General features: G+C 40.7%; 1 protein-coding gene across 3 annotated transcripts in view; it reads left to right on the forward strand.

Annotated features, from left to right (window-relative positions):
* Positions 1–10,080, forward strand: part of LOC131693001 (uncharacterized) — a 72,661-nt gene extending 62,581 nt beyond the window's left edge. For all 3 annotated transcript variants that reach the window (XM_058980434.1, XM_058980436.1, XM_058980435.1), the window contains 2 exons: positions 18–1,112; positions 1,498–10,080. In XM_058980434.1, coding sequence (XP_058836417.1) covers positions 18–1,060 — 1,043 coding nt within the window. In that variant the 3' untranslated portion in view covers positions 1,061–1,112; positions 1,498–10,080. The remainder of the gene's footprint in view (positions 1–17; positions 1,113–1,497) is intronic.
* The last annotated feature ends 9,389 nt before the right edge of the window (positions 10,081–19,469 follow it).

Genomic DNA, 19,469 nt, shown 5'->3' on the forward strand with positions numbered 1-19,469 from the left:
CCCCAATTCTTTCGCAGGTAATCTTACAAAGCAAGGCCGTGATTCAAATATTTCACTCGATAGTCTGTCATCCCCGGCAAAAACTGTCAAAATGCGCCCAACCATCAATGATATGGAAGTTTCTATCGACTCGTTAGCTGAATCATTGAAAACAAGTTCAATAAAAACAAACAGCAACACACTCTCCCATGAATCACTTATCTACCAGGAATACTTTAAACCTAAAAACACGAATCTGGAAAATCCCCAACAAATGTACTCCAAGTCTAACCCAATTATTTTCAAAGACCGCGAAAACGGTCCAAAATCAGTAGATTCTTTGGCAATCAACAAAAATTCCGCGCTGACAAAGAATAACATCAAGCCCAGTGGATCAAGCAGTACTAAACTTGGTCCTGCTACGAAAACGGGAATCAATCGAACCGCATCGACTGCCAGCGTTGGTTCGAATTCATCATCCTCTTTCGTTAAAAAAAGTTTCCTTTCACAACGTTCAAGAGAAATTCTCGCTCGTCGTTCGCATGAAACTAAATCGAACTCAACGAACTCGAGCAACAAATCGGCCGCATCTTCTCCTAGTCTATTGTCAAGAGATAAATCAACTGCAAGTGATAGAACTAAAACCGGTTCATCTGCTTCGTACACCACCAACGGTTCTGGAGGAAGAAAAATATATCAAACGACCTTGCACCTCCGTAAGACGGCCAAATTGCAGCAAGAACTACCACCGACGGCTAAGCATCCCAGCGATGGGCCGAAATCGGGTAAGCACAGTTTCATTCCGATTGCTGGCAATCAACTGCGAAAGTCATCTTCGGTCGCTCGGTCGGGTAGCAATAACAGTACCAACACTAGTGGACGGGCATTGAAATCGGTAAATACTGTCATGATCCCGTCAGCACCGTTGGCTGGTAGCAAACTGCCTCCCGAACACACCTCAACGTCATCGTCTTCTGATAACATTAACAGACCACCTAGGGTGGAATCGAAACTGGAGCGGTCGAACACGTTCTGCATGGAAGCTTCCGATAATCCGGTAGTGCTGCAGATAATTGAGTAGAGTGCAACCGAAGAGGACAACAGGTGGATTTGCTTTTTTAGTTCGCGATGAGGTAAGTTGCATTTGATAATTGATAACCTTTTTTGTGGGTTATTTTTAATGCAATGGATGCTGCTGTGTAGCTTGTTATTTATATACGCTGCTATTGTTCTAGAATGTAGATTAACGCACTTGAGAAGAAATGTACTAGAAAATTTCCAATGTTAAATTAGAAACGACGAACATATAAAGGATATCATGGAATACCTGCTTTAATTACCAATTTTGTTTATATTTATCGCTCACTCAAAGCTTAAAATCCATAATAGCCGTAAATCTTCAATTTATATCGTAGCGCGATGTGTTTATTTAAAATCCTTTCAGCATTTATCCCTATTATAATTTTAAAATTTTGACAAATAATAAATTATTGTTTGTTGTGTTTCTCTTAATCTCAGGTGCGTTTCGGGTGCTACCTAAAGTGAGCAAGAAAGTCGACGATTTACGCTACTAGTTATGGATCAAGCAAGTATAGTTGCAGCAAAGGTTTGGCAATCGAGTAAGTAAAAATATGGATCAAACATAGTGGTGATTTATTTTACTCAATGGATAGTGATAAAATCGTAAGGTTTAATATTTATTTACCAATAAGCACATTAAGCGATCCAGGAGAAAGCGAAAAACCAATAAGTTTGCATAAAAAGAGAGAAAGAAACAAGCACAGCTGATAAATTCTTCATCGTGGTACTTGTCTAGTCATTATTTATCTCAGATGTATTTGTTCGCTTACTAAAAAGGGTATAATGTAGATATGATCGAGATGTAGTTTATGCGTTGTGTAATCCGCATCAGGTCGATTGATAGTGATGAAAAGCTATTCGAACAGTATTTTGAGAGGCATTTCAATCGCAGAGAATACATATAAACGGACTCGAGCAAAAGAACTTGACTTAATATTTAATAACGCACTGAATAATGGATGATATACTATAATTAATATTTACTTAAACTGTAGTAGCGTTTGTAGGGTTAGCTGGATCTAAATAAAGCTCTCATACTATGGTTAATATTGTGGCAATGCTTCTCAAATAGTTCTTCACAATTGAACATACGATTTTAGTACTTAGTTTGGATATGTGTATACTTATTACAGTCGGTCGATTAGCTACTGAGCAACTAATTTTCACCCAATAGAAGAAATAAACAACTCCTTTTATAAGCACTACAAAAGGACGATTTTTCAGGAATATACGTTTAACTAGAAAAAAGCACTTTAGAAACGCGTTAGAGGATTAAAAACTTTATTTATACGTTAGGAGCGATAATATCAGAACCATGATAAACACCCATTGTGCTTGTTTGTTTTCAATATTTAACAGAGCCAAACACAATCAATATGAACCATTACACCGCACTGGGGAACAAAAGTAAACTGCATTTATTATGCAGTTGGCGTAGTTGGATACATCAAGGTCTATTAAAGTACCTATTAGAGTTTATTATGGAATTCGGAATAATGATACAATTTTGTTTAATAGCTTTTCGGGCTTCCTTATTGAGAACCGTCGAACTTCGTTTTGGTTGACGCTATTTTTATTTGTGCTAATATCGTTTGTAGTGATGAGTGGTTCATCTGATATTTTTCTTATCTTATTATTTAAGCCGTCCATATTAGTTTTTGGGTAAACAGTTGTCGTCAGCGAAGGAAGCCAAAATTTTGCAGATAGCTCTGTTTTAGAGACATAGTAATTGATTTAGTTGTAATGGCTGTTGTTATTATAAAAAATCCATTTCATCAATTGAGGTTAAAGTAAAACCGAGGGCTTAATAGAGGAAAGATACTCACGCTAGTACGTTACTGACAATGATAGGTTGAATTATTTTCGCATATTTTTTGTTTGGCGTGAGCAATATTGCCTCCATTGAACGGTATGTTCAACACTTCTTAACATTGAAAAACTTGAAATCTCCGGCAGTTGTTTTATGTTGTTGGTCGATTGTTCTGTCGCACGATGCCGTCGCAAACCATATCTTTGTCAAAGCTCAGTCCAAACGAATCAACGCGATGCAGTTCTGAGTAACCTCAATACCATTAGAGAACTTTTAGCTATTAATGTTAAATTCTGGACCCACTTTAGAGGCAATTCGCGAAGATTACGTCCATTAGACTGCCCAGAAAAATAATAAATTTTCGAAAACCTAATCGGCCCACCCCTGAGTTGATTTCTAGTCTCACCCAGGAGTTTGAATTTGAAACAAGTCGGATAAGTCTAGCTAACGGGCCAATGTGCCTGAAGTTTGTATGCGAATTTTCGATAATTTACATGGAGAAAATCCATTAGCTCGAAATTTCACCGGCACTCAAAAAAATTATCACTTAGATATCACATGCAAAAACATATAATTATTTTCCATAACATTTTTCACGTAAATGTTACATGTTTCACACATAGAATATTATGGTTTTGATCTAATTAAAACGATTGGTGACTGCATGTAAATGTTAAGTGAATTTCAGTTACTTTGCATCGGAATATCGCATACTTTCAAATTTAAATCCATATAATCTTTATGTGAATTTCACGTGAATTTTAGTTGCATGAAAAATAATATTCAAATGCTTTTCTAATGTGCATAAGCAGAGGTCGGAGAATAAATATTCAAATTGAATTAATTTGAAATGCATTTTATATTTACTTCATCTGATACAATTAGTAGCATTATCATTGCGAAATATAATCGTTGCATCTTTTATTCGTCGTAGTATGGAGAGTTTTAATTTTTCTGTGGTTCGCATATCCGCTGGTTTTCACAGTTTCCGATGTTCCAGAAATGCTCGTGATTTTTCCAGTTCCGCATTCTGAAAAGTAACTTCGTTTTAATTGTGCTGTAATGTATATAATAGTTTGAATTACATTTAAATTAAATTACCTTCATCAAACTGTTCGAGAATTTCCTTTATTAATCACCTTGCTGTGTGTTGTTGATACGTGATGCCATATTGGATCTGTTTGTTTTTTCACATTGTATATCCACATAATACTTACGTCCGTTGCATATAACTATTGAAGTATGTGACAATCAAATAGAATGTATGTATTGCATACTTGGAAGTAATTGGTTTCTTATTTGAACTTCATCAGTGTAGTTATGAATTTTATTTGCTGCATATGAATCTAATGTGATTGATCATTTTTAATATGTACGTGCTTCTTCACTTAAATTGTATGTGATTTATTGGCTCAGTGGGTGTCACTGTACTTCATCTAGTGGTGAAATTGCGAGCTAGCGAGTTTTGTCCATGTAAACCGTCGAAAATTCCCATACAAGCTTCAGGCACGTTGGTCCGGTAGCTAGACCTGTCCGATTTGCTTCAAATTTTGAGCAACTACTTCTAGTGGTACTGGGAATCAACTCAAGGATAGGCCGATGGGGGTCATTTTTTCCTGTCACTCTAGTCTTCATATTTAGTAATGCCACGTACTTCCACTTATGATAGCTCCTTTCGATGAATCTACTACCATTTCTAGACATGTAACAACATTTTCGAATTTAATTTCCCAGATAACCAATTTGGTCTTAATAAAAAAACTTAATATAATTTTTACTTAACTAATTGAAAATACGCATTGTTTGTAAACGCTGTCGAAACGTTGTAGTTGACATATTAAAATCAAAAACATATCCTTTCTGAAATCGCACGCAAATAGAATTAAAGGGATCATTCGAACCAAAGACTGTGTTTCTTGGCGTTGACTGTAGACATTGCCTGGATCGAAGAACACACTCAGGAGCATCAATCCGCAGACGTCCAAGTAGTTCTACACTGTCGATATCTGCACGTCGAATGTTTGTTCCAATCTATCATTCGACGATTCGGCAATGCCCAAAAAAAGTACAACGGTCTTCATATAAAGGCAGATTTAGCGGTCTTCTGGCCGAAGCCAGCTTGGTGGCACTATTCAAATGTTGTTCTGGAGTGGTACGAAGCCATACCTAAGGATATGAACCCCCTGGCACACTGTGGAGTCATGCGGAAAAGACATTCTCATCACAACACGGAGGAAGAATATTTTAAGCACTGCCAAAACGGACGCTCATGAGCGAAACATCAAACTCGGCGAAACGATCATGTAACTATGGCCGCAACTCTCACACACAAGTACAATCGAAATAGCAAGCTGCAGCTCACCCAACCGAACAAACTGCTAACAATGATCACTTTTCGTAGTGCTTCGATACGGTCCACATCATAGCCGCGAGATCTACTGCCAAACACACCTTAAATCAGCGTGGTTGGATAGTCGAACTCAAGAGATCGCGCAAGCATGCGAAGGAACCAAAAGCCGCTACGAAAGCACCAACATAAGCGTCTGTTGAGCCACCATTTTGCTACCACGAGCACACGCTATTCCACAGAAACATATCACTGGAGCTCAACCAGTGTAACCAGGACGCGCGGTTCCCGGAGAAGGCTCTTGACCAGAACGCCTTTTGTTACGTGCTTCTGAATAGCGTACGCCTTCATATTGTACGATCGCATCGGCACTCTCCGATATTATACCGTCAATGTGTAGAGAGCCAAGCGATCCAGATAGTAAAAATGTATGTAGGGCAGCGGGCAAAATACACCAGATGTTAGCATGACTCATTTTTTGAATGCTTGTTGGCTGCCCGAATGTCTCACTGGCAATAATGAGCATGGCTATATTATTCAGTGTATTGTGTTTATTCGATTTTTTCATTGATCATTTTATTGGTTTTCAATCTGACGTTCCACTGTACGAACAGTGAGATAGGAACGTTATATTGGCGCCCATCCAAAAATCCCACTATTTTTCTTTCGTGGCTATCAGTTTTCAAATTAGTAAGTGATAAATGAGTTGTAAATGTGTTGATCACCATTTATATCCTGCACCTATCAGATAACGAATTGGACTATGAGACGACGCGACGAGAGAAAGCCAGAAAGTTGCGTGTAACGATTGAGCTTGAAATATCGACGAAGGATGTTCCTGAAGCAGCAGACCATGTAATAAATCAAGCAGAACATGTGGACTACCACCAAAGGAAGCTACAAATCATTAGCAAGCGGTTAAAGAATGCTTTTGAGGAAGAGAACTCAATGGAGTTAGCGATATGTAAGAGCAAGTTACTGTACTACAGAAGCAGGGTTGCCACGATCATGGATCAGTTTATATTCCAGGAAGCTGGAGGCTAACATCGAACTGTGTCTTCTACGAATTACCTAGTTCTTCAGTAACGTTACATTGCTAAACTCACCGGTTCCCAAGGCTCCGGGAGATGCATCGATCTTTCCAGAGATGGAACAGCTGGTGCTGCAGTCCGGTCTTGGGGATCGACATCCAATTATTCCTCAGAGGTTGCCCCACAGGTTAGTGGAAATTTTGACTTACCCAAACCGCCACTAGAAAGTTCCAGACATGATCAACAAATTCCAGGATTCACTACAGCAATTCCATGGAGCTAGAGGCAAGCCCAAAGACAACAACAAGCAAACAATAAACCGGCGGATGTTCGAGATGATTTGATTCGCTATTTGCTTCAAAGTCTAGAGGATCCGTTTCGCAATACAACGGGCAACACATCGTAACGCTTCCGTTCAACCAAACCCATTCACAAATGGCCTTCCTCGTACGCGGGTGAGGCGAACATTATGGAATTGGCTGCTTTCTTAAATCGAGTGAAGATCTATGCGGACACTGAGGAAGTAGACGAACTAGCCCTACTCCGTAGCGCAAAACGTTGCTGAAAGGGTAGGCTCTGAGATGGTACATTCGGTCTTTTAAATTGGCCTGTCTGGGAACACTTCAAATGAAAATAAAAAAAATTTTAGATTATAGACGTTTTAACCTTAAGGTCATTCGCCTCTTCGGGTTAAAAAAATCTCTTATGAAAAATTTCTAACCCTATGTGCGGGGTCGGGACTCGAACGCTGCGTACAAGGCAATCGATTTACCAACTACGCTATGCCCACCCCCTAATAAAGAAGATGTTTTTACATCAATCATACTCCCAGCACATGAAGCGCCAGCAAGGTTCGGATGAATCCTTCTCAAAATATAGGCACATTCTTGCGCTTTTCGAAGAGGTAAATGCACCGTTAACAAATCAGGACAGATTCTACATAATGAAATCAAATCTCAATCCAGAATTTGCAGCCATAGCTTCAGAATCTCGAGTGGCTACAGTGGAAGAACTGGTTAGTGTCTGTAAGAATTACGATGAGGCGCGCACATATTCCCAGCGTATTCGCTCCTCGCAGATTTTCCGTTCCCCTCATGTTGCTCATGGAACGAATGCTCTACAAAGAACAACAAGGCCATCTGTAGCAGCATATTCCTGGAATCGCAAATCCACAAGCCCGCTGTCAAGAATTGAATATGCTAGAAGAAGAAGAAAATGAATTTTATGAACGATTAAAACTTCCTGTTCCGCTCCCAGTATCGGGAGGTTCGGACAGTCCCAACCTATCCAGGATGGAAAAGCTAACTCCGAAAGTCAAAGTTATACAAAATAGCACATGGCAACGAAAACCGCTTGCACAGACAACAATTAAACCACGGCAACCACCAAATATCGTTTGCTGGTAATGCCAGCAACAGGGGACCACATTTCTGAACAGTCAGAATCCCAAGAACTACATCGCTGTGGAAAGGAGGGATCAATAACACGTAATTGTCCATACTACAGTGCCAGGCTCGTCCAAACTTTTCCAGATCACTCGACAGTTCTGGGAAACGTATTTCCGAGGATTCCTCAATGAAGGGCGTTGACTCTCCGGTCGCTTTCAATAACCTATTCCATCAACAAACGAAACATTTCCGCAACCTAGCCTCTGTCATATTCAACACATCTTCAGTAGATAACAGACCATACGCACACGTAACAATCATGGAAAAAACTGTTCGTGGTGTACAAGACAGTGGAGCTACCTGTAGCCTCATAAGAGGCACACTCATATCGATCGTCGATGAGTTTGGATTAATCATGTTCCCAGTGCAGGACTCGATTAAAACAGCGGACAATAATCACACTTCGTGTCTTTCGCGCCAAGGGAGATTTCGACGGATATTCGGACGGGATGGATAGATTCAATTCTAGTGATCTATACTGCCTCGTAAGGGGACCAAACAACAGATGCATACTCTAAAATCCATCGGACAAGCGAGCAGTAAATTGCGCGTAGGTACAAGGGATCATCGAAGTCACGAGCAGTTTTCGGAATAAAACCTAGTTGTCGGTTAGCTCTGCCTACTATGGCGGAATAATCCATCTTGAATGTCAATTTTGAGTCACGTAATACTCCAAGGTTCTTCAGTTGATCAACGCGATTGAGTTGAATGGTGTAGTCGTAAATTATGTTATGGCCTTTCTGCAGCAATAGAAAGAATGATCAAGCATTTCGAGAAGCGGACTTCGAGGATGTTGCAGCTGCACCATCAAGTAAAACGATCCAGAAGCTCTTGAAGATACCTACAATCAGCTTCACGTTGTATGACAAGAAAAAACGTTTTGGATTCCTCCGCAAATCATCTCGTCCCTTTTTCACCTAGCTTTTATACAGTAATCGATTGTATCCATGGTAAATGCGACTAGCTTCATTGAATTGGCGCTTTGGAAAAAAGGCAGTACAGCTGTAACAATTTGGAACGGCTCCTACGAAATGTACGAAAATAAGTATTGGACCAAGCAGGTTTACTTGGAGGTCTACTGAGAGGTACAGCTTGTGTAATGCAGGGAAGTGAATTAGTAGCAGTGTCAACGTAAGGGCAGAAATGCTTCTCTGACCTGTCAACATCCGAAAGCAATTGATTTCAAGTATCGTAGTCACCACGACGGCAGTCCCAACTCACGACGTTATAATCCTCGTCAAAGTCATGAAGCATATGACTAGTCATGGATATTTGTGACTGTAGCGGGTCGACAAAATCATATGTACTATTAGTTTCACCTAGACAAGACAAGGTTGGTTGAAATTACCGAACAAAATAACAGCACTCTCATCGCTTCTGTTTTTAATGACTTCAGACACTGGATCAAGATAAAGCTGAATAAACGAACTATTTTGACTTTTTCCGGGAAACATCTGGTCAATCTTGGTTCTTAGTCCGCGAACATACTGGTAATAAATTTGTAATACCGATGACGAAACAACAGCATTATTTTCATTATTTCTAAGAAAACTGAAACTTAAAAAGGGATCAGGAAGAGAAACGTTACAATTTGAAACGTACTTGCCTGATAACACAAGCTGGAAGACCCTTTCGCCAACTTTGACTAAAGAACCAGAAGGACTACTTTGAAGGAGTCTGTTTGGTGTATACTTGTTCTAATTTTAACCAAAATGCATAAACTTTCAATAGCCGACTATATTACAGACTTCCGGGCTATTCGATCTTGTGGCGCCAGTCTCCAGTTTCTTTGCACACCCGTCTTACTCGGTTGTACACAATCAGAATGTATTGAATCTGGCCGAAGCCTGCAACTCCTGCTATGTTCTCTTCTTTTGCTCTATCTCGAAGCCTCACTTGGTCCATGAAATGCCTAGAGCTTTGAGTTAACTCTCGATTCCTCTCTTGCTTCTTGTCTCTATCTATAACATCTCCATTCAGCTCTCATTCTAGTGAGCCGTTGAGATGCTGATTCCATGAGCCATTTAGCTCCTGTTTCCGTGAGTCATTCGGCTCCCAGCCTTATAACGATCTACTTTGTGTCCCTTCGACGATATTGTCAACTGTCACACCAGGCACACCCCATCGAACTTCTTCTCACCTAGGGAATTCGAAAACCACGTGTGCTGGCGACTCTTGCACGTTCACACACTCTGGGCAAAGGGATGACGAAGCATGTCTCAACCGATGCAGGTACTTCCGGAGGAATCCGTGGCCGGACAAAAACTGCGTCAAATGGAAGTTCACCTCGCCATGCTTCCTACGCATGCGTTTTTGTTTATGTTTTTTCATTGCGCAATGTGCACCAAACTGTCAACATAGTTATACCCCGACGTTGTGTATAACCAGACCCTGTTCACTTTGACAATATCCAATCTTCAGTTGAGTAACACCATCGAACGAGTTCACATAGAACTAATCACACACCCACAACACTACAGAGCATCTCAAAACATGCGCATATGCGACATTTTTTCTGTTCTCCGCCTCAATGCATCGGGAATGTTCTGTTCACACCGACATGTGAGCGAAGAGAGTTGCAGATATAACAAAATCATCAAAGGAAAAAGGAGCACATCCTTCTGAAATGACCTGAAGCACATTAGTTAACCCTCCGGAGGTCGCGCGAATGGCAGTGCACTAGCGCGAGTCACAGAAGGTTAAGCGTTAAAGCAGTTGAGTAGGTGGTAGTACGGAGGCTTTCAAAAATTTAATCGGAACTACTTGCTTCGGATCCATAGATTGATATCAATGTCGTTTTATAACTCAGTAAAAGTACTGTGTCCCGTAATTTTTTGAAGTATTTTGGTAGCCTGTCTTGTCAGACAAAAAATATTTTTACAGACTTCATCAAGATTTTCAGATTACCCGTTTTTCTACTCGTTATAATTTGATTTATTTGCGTCGTTCGTATGTACACATTCGCTGCAGTTTTCTCAGAGATTTTTATTAGATTGTTTAAGATTATTTATGACATGCACATTCCCTCCAAATATACATTTACTTGAATTACTCAACTACTTCGTTTACAAGGAAACTATTCAATCGATATAGATCATACTGCTGGCGGAATATAAGCCGCTCAAAGCCAAATAAAAATAGAAACTCGAACTGCTATAGAGATTCCTGTCAATAGAAAAATAAAATGCGCAAAATTAAAACATACGTGAGTTTATAAGTACATTGCAACTTTACTGTAAAGCAAAACAACTATTCATAGCTATTGGTCAATAGAAAACTAGTCATTTGTACAAAGTAAGAATGCATATGAACATCAAAAATAGTGCAGTCAGTGTGCAAACAAACAATTTGATCAACCTAGCAGAGCTAATAGTAATAAATACACCTATTCAAAAACATTCACTGAATTTGAGTTGGATTTGCACTGTGGTAAAGTTTTCCATTATTAAAAAGGGTTAGTAGAGTTTCGTAATAAATCGGCTGATGTCTTATAATTAATTAGCATGTTAAGCGATGCAATATGTGATTTATAGTCGTAAGATTTTTTTTCGCTGTTTATGTAGCTTGTGATACGTTTGAACACTGCTTTCTATTCGGTCTCCGATCGTTCCATTTTTCAGTACTTTAATTTTATAGTTTTTTGTTGACATACTTTCATTAAAATGCGGTTTGTTTAAACAATGTATATTGTTCTCGGATTGAATACTATCGAAATGGTCTAATAAACTTGATTATGTATCGAAATGAATAAATAAATGATGTTTTTTTACATATAAAGAAATAACCAATTTTTTTAGGAGAGTGGGTTGCTTATCTATACATCCGGCTGTCATATTGTATTGAAGACAAACTTAATGTGTGTGTTTACAGATGCCATAACACCTGGTGCAGAAAGTGCACTAACGACCTGCCAATCATCTTCTTTCTTAGGCTAGTTCTTTCAATAAATCATAAATCGTAGTCATCAGAGCTTGGAAAGCGAACATGCTGAAAAAACAAACGCTGTTCATTCGCTCTTCTGTTCAAATATTTGCGAGCACCCTTACACCGAAACTAGGGAACCACTATTTTTGGGTTTCTTTTACCATTCGTATGTATTGCTACTGTCGAAGACTGTTCACCTTGGGACACGATTATTTGATTGCTACGATTTGCGAAGAAAATAATGGTCTACTGTGCCAGAGATTCGCATAACACAGAACAAAATTGCTTCGTCCGCGACTGGCATTTTTTAGACCCTCCAGCCATCAAGCCCTCGGTACGGTTTCAGATGCCTGCTACGAAATGGGCAGGGAAATTAATATTAAACATTATCACTTTTTTGCAATTCGATTTTTTTGAAGTTTATAAAATTGGCCATTTTTCAATTCCAGATACCTATTCATTTGCGTACGCACGGGGGGCTACTGGGGGGCTATAGACCCCCCCCCCCCTAATGCATCGATTTTTTTTAAATTTTAATAAGTATGATTATAAGATTGAAAACTTAGAAAGCCTCGATAGAATCAAAAGTTGGCGCAGATTAGTTGAAATCAGAAATCTCTATCGATAACAAGATAAGGTTGCTGAGAGGAAGCGGTAGCTGCAACAAATATTCGGTTACTAAGTGCTGGTGATCGATTTCATTTTTCGCTTTGATTCAAAATTCAAAACTTTATTGCAAACGATTGATGCAGTCGGTAAAGGCATATATGGCGATTCCAGGATGTATTACATGGAAAACGATAACAAGAGAAACTTCAACTTCAACTTTCTTCTAAAACTTAACCTTTGAAAAGCTTCTGGAATTATATAAATTTTTTATTTATTAATAGATTAAGGCCGAAGTGGCCTGTGCCGTATACAAAAGATTCCTCCATTCCACTCGGTCCATGGCCGCGCATCGCCAGCCACGCAGTCTGCGAAGGGTCCGCAAATCGTCTTCCACCTGGTCGATCCATCGTGCTCGCTGCGCGCCACGTCTTCTTGTACCGGTCGGATTGCAATTGATAACCGTTTTCACCGGGCTATTGTCCGACATTCTGGCTACGTGCCCGGCCCACCGTAGTCGTCCGATTTTCGCGGTATGACAGATGGGCTGCTCCCCCAACAGCTGATGCAACTCATGGTTCATTCGCCGTCTCCATGTGCCGTCTTCCATCTGCACTCCACCGTAGATGGTACGCAGCACTTTCCGTTCGAAGACACCAAGTGCGCGTTGGTCCTCCACGAGCATGGTCCAGGTCTCGTGCCCGTAGAGAACTACCGGTCTAATCAGCGTCTTGTAGATGGTCAACTTCGTACGACGGCGAACTCTGTTCGACCGAAGTGTCTTGCGGAGGCCAAAGTAAGCACGATTTCCTGCCACGATGCGTCTACGAATCTCTCTGCTGGTATCATTGTCGGCGGTCACCAGCGAGCCCAAGTACACGAACTCTTCAACCACCTCGATTTCGTCGCCACCGATGCAAACTCGAAGCGGGCGGTTCTCATTCTCTTCTCGTGAACCTCTTCCTATCATGTACTTCGTCTTCGACGTGTTGATGGCAAGTCCGACGCGCTTGGCTTCTCTTTTCAGTCTGATGTAGGCTTCCTCCATCTTCTCAAAGTTTCGTGCAATAATATCAACGTCATCGGCGAAGCCAAGTAGCTGTACGGACTTTGTGAAAATCGTACCACTCGTGTCGATCCCTGCTCTCCTTATTACACCTTCCAGCGCGATGTTGAATAACAGACACGAGAGACCATCACCTTGCCGTAACCCTCTGCGTGATTCGAAGGGACTCGAGAGCGTCCCTGAGACACGTACTACGCACATCACCCGATCCATCGTCGCCTTCACTAATCGCATCAGTTTGTCCGGGAATCCGTACTCGTGCATAATCTGCCATAGCTGATCTCGATCGATAGTGTCGTATGCGGCTTTGAAGTCGATGAACAAATGATGTGTGGGCACATTGTACTCGCGGCATTTCTGCAGTACTTGACGAAGAGCGAACACCTGGTCCGTGGTAGATCGTTCGCTCATGAAACCCGCCTGGTACTGCCCCACGAACTCTCTTGCAATTGGTGATAGTCGACGGCATAGTATTTGGGAGAGTATCTTGTAGGCGGCGTTCAGCAGGGTGATTGCTCGGTAATTACAGCAATCCAGCTTGTCGCCCTTTTTGTAGATAGGACACACGACACCTTCCATCCACTCCTCCGGTAAAATCTCCTCCTCCCAAATCTTGGTAATCACCCAGTGCAGTGCTTTATCCAGTGGCTCGCTACCGTGTTTTAGTAGCTCGCTTGGTATTTGGTCAACCCCAGCGACTTTATTATTTTTGAGCCGGCTGATCTCCTCCTGGATTTCTTGGAGATCCGGAGCCGGTAGTGTAATGTCTTCCGCGCGTGCTCCCAGGTGCGTTACCGTGCCATCCTCGTCGCCTGCTGCATCGCCGTTCAGGTGTTCTTCGTAGTGCTGCCGCCACCTCTGGATCACCTCACACTGGTCCGTGAGAAGATTCCCGTTTGTATCTCTGCACATGTCGGCCTGTGGTACGTGGCCCCTGCGCGAGCGGTTCAACTTCTCGTAGAATTTCCGTGTGTCTTTAGCGCGGTACAGCTGCTCCATCGCTTCGCGATCTCGGTCTTCCTGCTGGCGCTTTTTGGTCCGGAAAACCGAGTTCTGCCTGTTCCGTGCCTGTTTATATCGCGCCTCGTTCGCCCTCGTGCGGTGTTGCAGCATTCTCGCCCATGCTGCATTCTTCTCTTCGACTAACTGCTCGCATTCGCTGTCGTACCAGTCGCTTCTTCGGTCCGGGCCCACCGTACCTAGTGCAGTGGTTGCGGTGCTACCTATGGCGGATCGGATATCACTCCAGCCATCTTCAAGGGCAACTGCGCCTAGCTGCTCTTCCGTTGGTAGTGCCACTTCCAACTGCTGCGCGTATTCTTGAGCCACTCTGCCATCTTGTAGCCGCTCGATGTTTAGCCGCGGCGTTCGGCTTCGACGAGAGCTGTGCACTGTCGAAAGTTTTGAGCGCAAGCATACTGCAACCAGGTGGTGGTCCGAATCTATATTCGCACTGCGATAAGTGCGGACGTTTGTGATGTCCGAGAAGAATCTACCGTCGATTAGAACGTGGTCGATTTGATTTTTTGTTACTTGGTCCGGTGATCTCCAGGTGACTTTGTGGATATCTTTGCGAGGGAAGAAGGTGCTTCGGATTACCATTCCACGGGAGGCTGCGAAGTTCACACATCGTTGGCCGTTGTCATTTGATACGGAATGCAGGCTGTTAGGCCCGATCACCGGTCTGTACATTGCCTCCCTTCCTATCTGTGCGTTCATGTCGCCGATGACAATTTTCACGTCTCGCAGAGGGCAACCGTCGTATGTCTGCTCCAGCTGCATGTAGAACGCTTCTTTCTCGTCGTCGGGTCTCCCTTCGTGTGGGCAGTGCACGTTGATGATGCTGTAGTTGAAGAAACGGCCTTTGATCCTCAACTTGCACATCCTTGCGTTGATAGGCTGCCACCCAATCACACGTTGGCGCATCTTGCCCAGCACTATGAAGCCGGTTCCCAGCTCGTTGGTGGTACCACAGCTCTGGTAGAAGGTAGCCGCTCGATGCCCGCTTTTCCACACCTTCTGTCCCGTCCAGCAAAGTTCCTGCAGCGCCACGATATCGAAATTGCGGGGGTGTAGATCGTCGTAGATTATCCTGTCACATCCTGCGAAGCCGAGCGATCTGCAGTTGCATGTTCCGAGTTTCCAATCGTGATCCTTTATTCGTCGCCTGGGTCGTTGCCGATTGTTCTGGGTCGTATTCTCTTCTGTATTGTTCGTTATGTGGGTTTTTTAAGAGGCGGCTTATAGGGCCTACGCCAACCACCTGTCTCGCCGGTGGGCCATCGTGCCAGGACTGCTTAGGGTCCCACCTGGACACCAGGACAGGTTTACACCTTTCGAAGAAGGGTAACCCCCCCCTTCCCTGCCAGCATACGACCAAAGTTCCCACCGGGGTTGGTTACCCGATCTTCACTAAGGTTACTCGTATCCCAGTCGACGCCACGAGGAGGCCAGGGCTAGGAGTTACTGGGCAGGAAGCTAAGGACCGCAAGTGGGGTCTATTTTATGCCTTCAGATACAAGAGGCTTACGCACTGCCCAGCCATTGCCGACCTATATAAATTACAACATCTATATAATGTTTGATGTTTGGATAACAACTTATTCTACTACTATCTTGTGTCTTTTTAACGACATTAAATTAGCTAGAGATTACTAAGTAGGAAAAATTCTAAATATTTTAGTTATAAAAGGATTTGGAATATACAGATCTCGTGGTAAAAAGAGACAACTCTGCTGTTGCCGCGAGACATGTTGGTAGATTTGAGCAATTCGTAGTAACTCTGCCCAAGCTCGACCCCTACCAGCAGAAGATAAAAGATTAGTCAGAAAGATTTTAAGCCTGTTCCTAATGTTCCTATCACTTTTAGTTTTCTGAGCTGAATTGAGTACTATGGCTCTAAATTTTCATAACTTTCCGTACTAAGTAATCTCTAGCTAATTTAAGCTAATTATATGAATGAGGAATATGATAATGTGTTTTTGGGATGCATCCTTAAAAACAGGTTTTAATCAGTTTATAGTTTTTATGTTAATGTCTATGTTATTTTTATTTGAGTGTGATCTACTGAAAAAAAATCATGGTAACATCTGCTACCATAAATATTGGTTTATTTGTCTGAACCCAGTCAGATAACTGATTTATAAACTGGAGTAATTTATTTCAAAAAATATTTTGAAACAGGCTGATTCGTTGTTAAATTAACAAAAAATAAAACAAAAAACTGGCTAATGATAGCAAAACTGTAACAAAATTTATCTTTATCAAAGGTAAAACTAGCCGAGATAATTTTTTTTCAAAAGTATATATCTTTATTGCAAACTCTGTGAGAGGTTAGATAGCAACTGTATTAGATATAATCATCTAATGACGGTGATCTAGTAACAAACGTTCAATTCATAAGTTGATTGTTTCATAACAGATTATGTTAAAATATTGATAGTATAGAAAACTGTTCGCAATCCGCTTTCAATTTCATTATCTGAATACAACTCCTGTTGTTATAAATATCAAGCGTAGCTATAGTAGTGTTATTGTTTTGTTATGCTCTACTGATCGGGAACATATAACCAATACATTGAAGTTAGAAGTTTCCTTCATAGAAAAAAAAATCTTCTGAAACATCTGAAAAGATCCTTAATAAAAAAAAAAATATACACGAACTTTAACCCATATGGTCCAACGAGTTTGGATGATACCCTGAACAGGTCGTTAGGCTCTTGGATCATAAGATGTTTATTAGGGATGCCGGCGAGTACTTTAGGAAACTGAAAAAAAAATATTAATAAACATATAACATACCAATAAATGTATCTTCAAATTTCTTATATGATGGGAAGCATGAGATATACAATTTCGCCTTTAGAACAAAAAGTTTTGAGAAACGACCGACAAGAGATTGTCTGATCACAACGTAGTAAGTTCATAAGGCGATCAGTCCAGCAGTCATATGATTATCGAATAACACACGAGAAATTTGGGTCGATGTGGAGTGCCAATGAGCAACAGATGAGAAAAATCAGACTAGGAGCTTATTGCTCGCACTGGTTATATGTTGGAACAGTGAAGTAAGCTGAAAGCCGCGGAAAAAGACGATCATGACAGGGGCGCATAAGGCTTAAAAATTATGGACTAGCATGTTAGAGGCAACGTAAAAAGATATTCAGGAGTTGAAAAAAAGGCAAGAAGTGATCCACTACGTGATCGTGATGATGGATGGAAAAAGAAGGTATTCGAAATGGTTGGATGGCCTCATATGGCTTATCTACAGACTCGACTGTGACTGCGCCTCAATATCGCTTATAAGATACTCTTCCGTGTTTTTTAGCAAACAACGTACATTGACAGAATATTTTGTCAGTGATTACCACAGCGGGTTACGAGAATTCAAATGACGGAGCATTGCATTATAACAATACTACTTGTGGACTGGTAATTAGATTAAAAGATAAATTGAAGCATGAAGATGCACTTGAAAGTACGATACAATACAGTGTATGAAGAAACGAAATCCTCACACGCTTCTTGGCTTCATGGAAGATTTCGGAATAGGCGTCAGTCGAAGATGACTAAAGATAAATTCTGCCAAACTACTATTAAATATATACTACTATATACTAAGATGAAGAAAAGAAAATGGAAAATGGTCTTAAAGCATAAGCAACGAACTGTACGGATTATACACGAATGCTTAGGTCGGGAGGCTCTTGGATATGTAGCGCGCAGGAGAGAAACTCGGTAGAGTGATCAGTAGACAACCTGCAAGGTGTCGTCGATTTTTGGGAAAAGCGTTGCTTTCGCTGGAGGTATGCAATCGTAGAAAATATGTGTGTGGGGCGTGACTGGAAGGTGTCTCCCTGGAAACCTGCAATGCATTCGATAAAAACTCGCAATACCTAGTCTTTTAAGACGCTATGAATAACACTGGTTTAGAAAAAAAGATTTCTTTCCTAACTGTTTTCTAAATGTATTTTAAACCACTCACAAATCCCGAAAAGTGTTAATTTTTTTTCCTACAGAAAGACGATTTTCTACTTGATTCTCGGAGTTGCTAAGAAGTTGTTCAGAAGTTTTTGTTTGTCTTCATTTTTCTTAAAGAGAGAGGGGGAGAGAGATTCGAGATTCACCCAATTCTGAGCTAGATTTTCACCAAAAAAATTACTTTTCGATTTATAAAAATATCTATAATATTTTTATAAATCGAAAAAGTAATTTTTTGGTGAAAATCTAGCTCAGAATTCACATATTGTCATGAAAAAAAGATATCATGTAACGAAGTTTAAAAGCAAATATATTTCGTAAATAGTTTGATCTGATTACGCAAATTAAGAAAAAAACTAACTTTTTTTTGGATTTATAGTACTTTTTTATTACTTTATATATGTTTTTCTACCATCTAAGTTTATTAAGTTCATTCCGCTAAGACCTCCGTTCGCGTATAGATTGTGACTTTTTTATTGGCTCCATCTATGTTTTTGTTAAGTTGTTAGACTTTTCATTTCAGATTTTATAGAAAAATTTAATTGGTCTTTTAACAACTGAAGCAAGGTAACTTTTTAACAGGCGGCCTGTTAAGATTGAAATAGCTCGAATGGAAAAAAGAGATAATTACTTCTGCACACAAGAAATGAAAATCCGAGTATGATAATCACAATATCCAAACCTCTATATGTGCAGTACAAACAGATTGCAAGTAATGTTTGTCTGCTGTCCTGAAGGTGCCTTCATGTCGTCGAAACGGTTTCGGAAGTGCGTCAGGACTTCATGAAGGCTTTCAAAGCTAATCCAGGTATTTCGGGCACGGATGTGGAAAGTTTTCTTCAAATATAGGGCTATCAAGCAATCGAACTGGATCGTAAAACAAAAAATTACGGTCAAAATCGCGGGTCTAAAAGATATATGATCAGTAAGGGTGGGCGAAACGCGATTCTGGTCTATGCGGTACGAAACGAAACGAATAACTCTTCCGTATTCTCTTAACAATACGAAACGAAACGAAATTGTAATAGTAGATTTTGTTCGTAACACGAAATTATATTTTAACGAAAACATTTGCGAACTTTTGCGAAATTTTTCAAAAATCTTTTGATATAAGGAAAGTTATTTTTTTTAATACTTTTGTATAGCTGAATGTGTCTAATTATGAAAAATGTTTTTAACTCATGGTAAGCGATCGGAA

This window comes from Topomyia yanbarensis, chromosome 3, assembly GCF_030247195.1.
Source record: "Topomyia yanbarensis strain Yona2022 chromosome 3, ASM3024719v1, whole genome shotgun sequence".
NCBI classification, from domain to species: domain Eukaryota; kingdom Metazoa; phylum Arthropoda; class Insecta; order Diptera; family Culicidae; genus Topomyia; species Topomyia yanbarensis.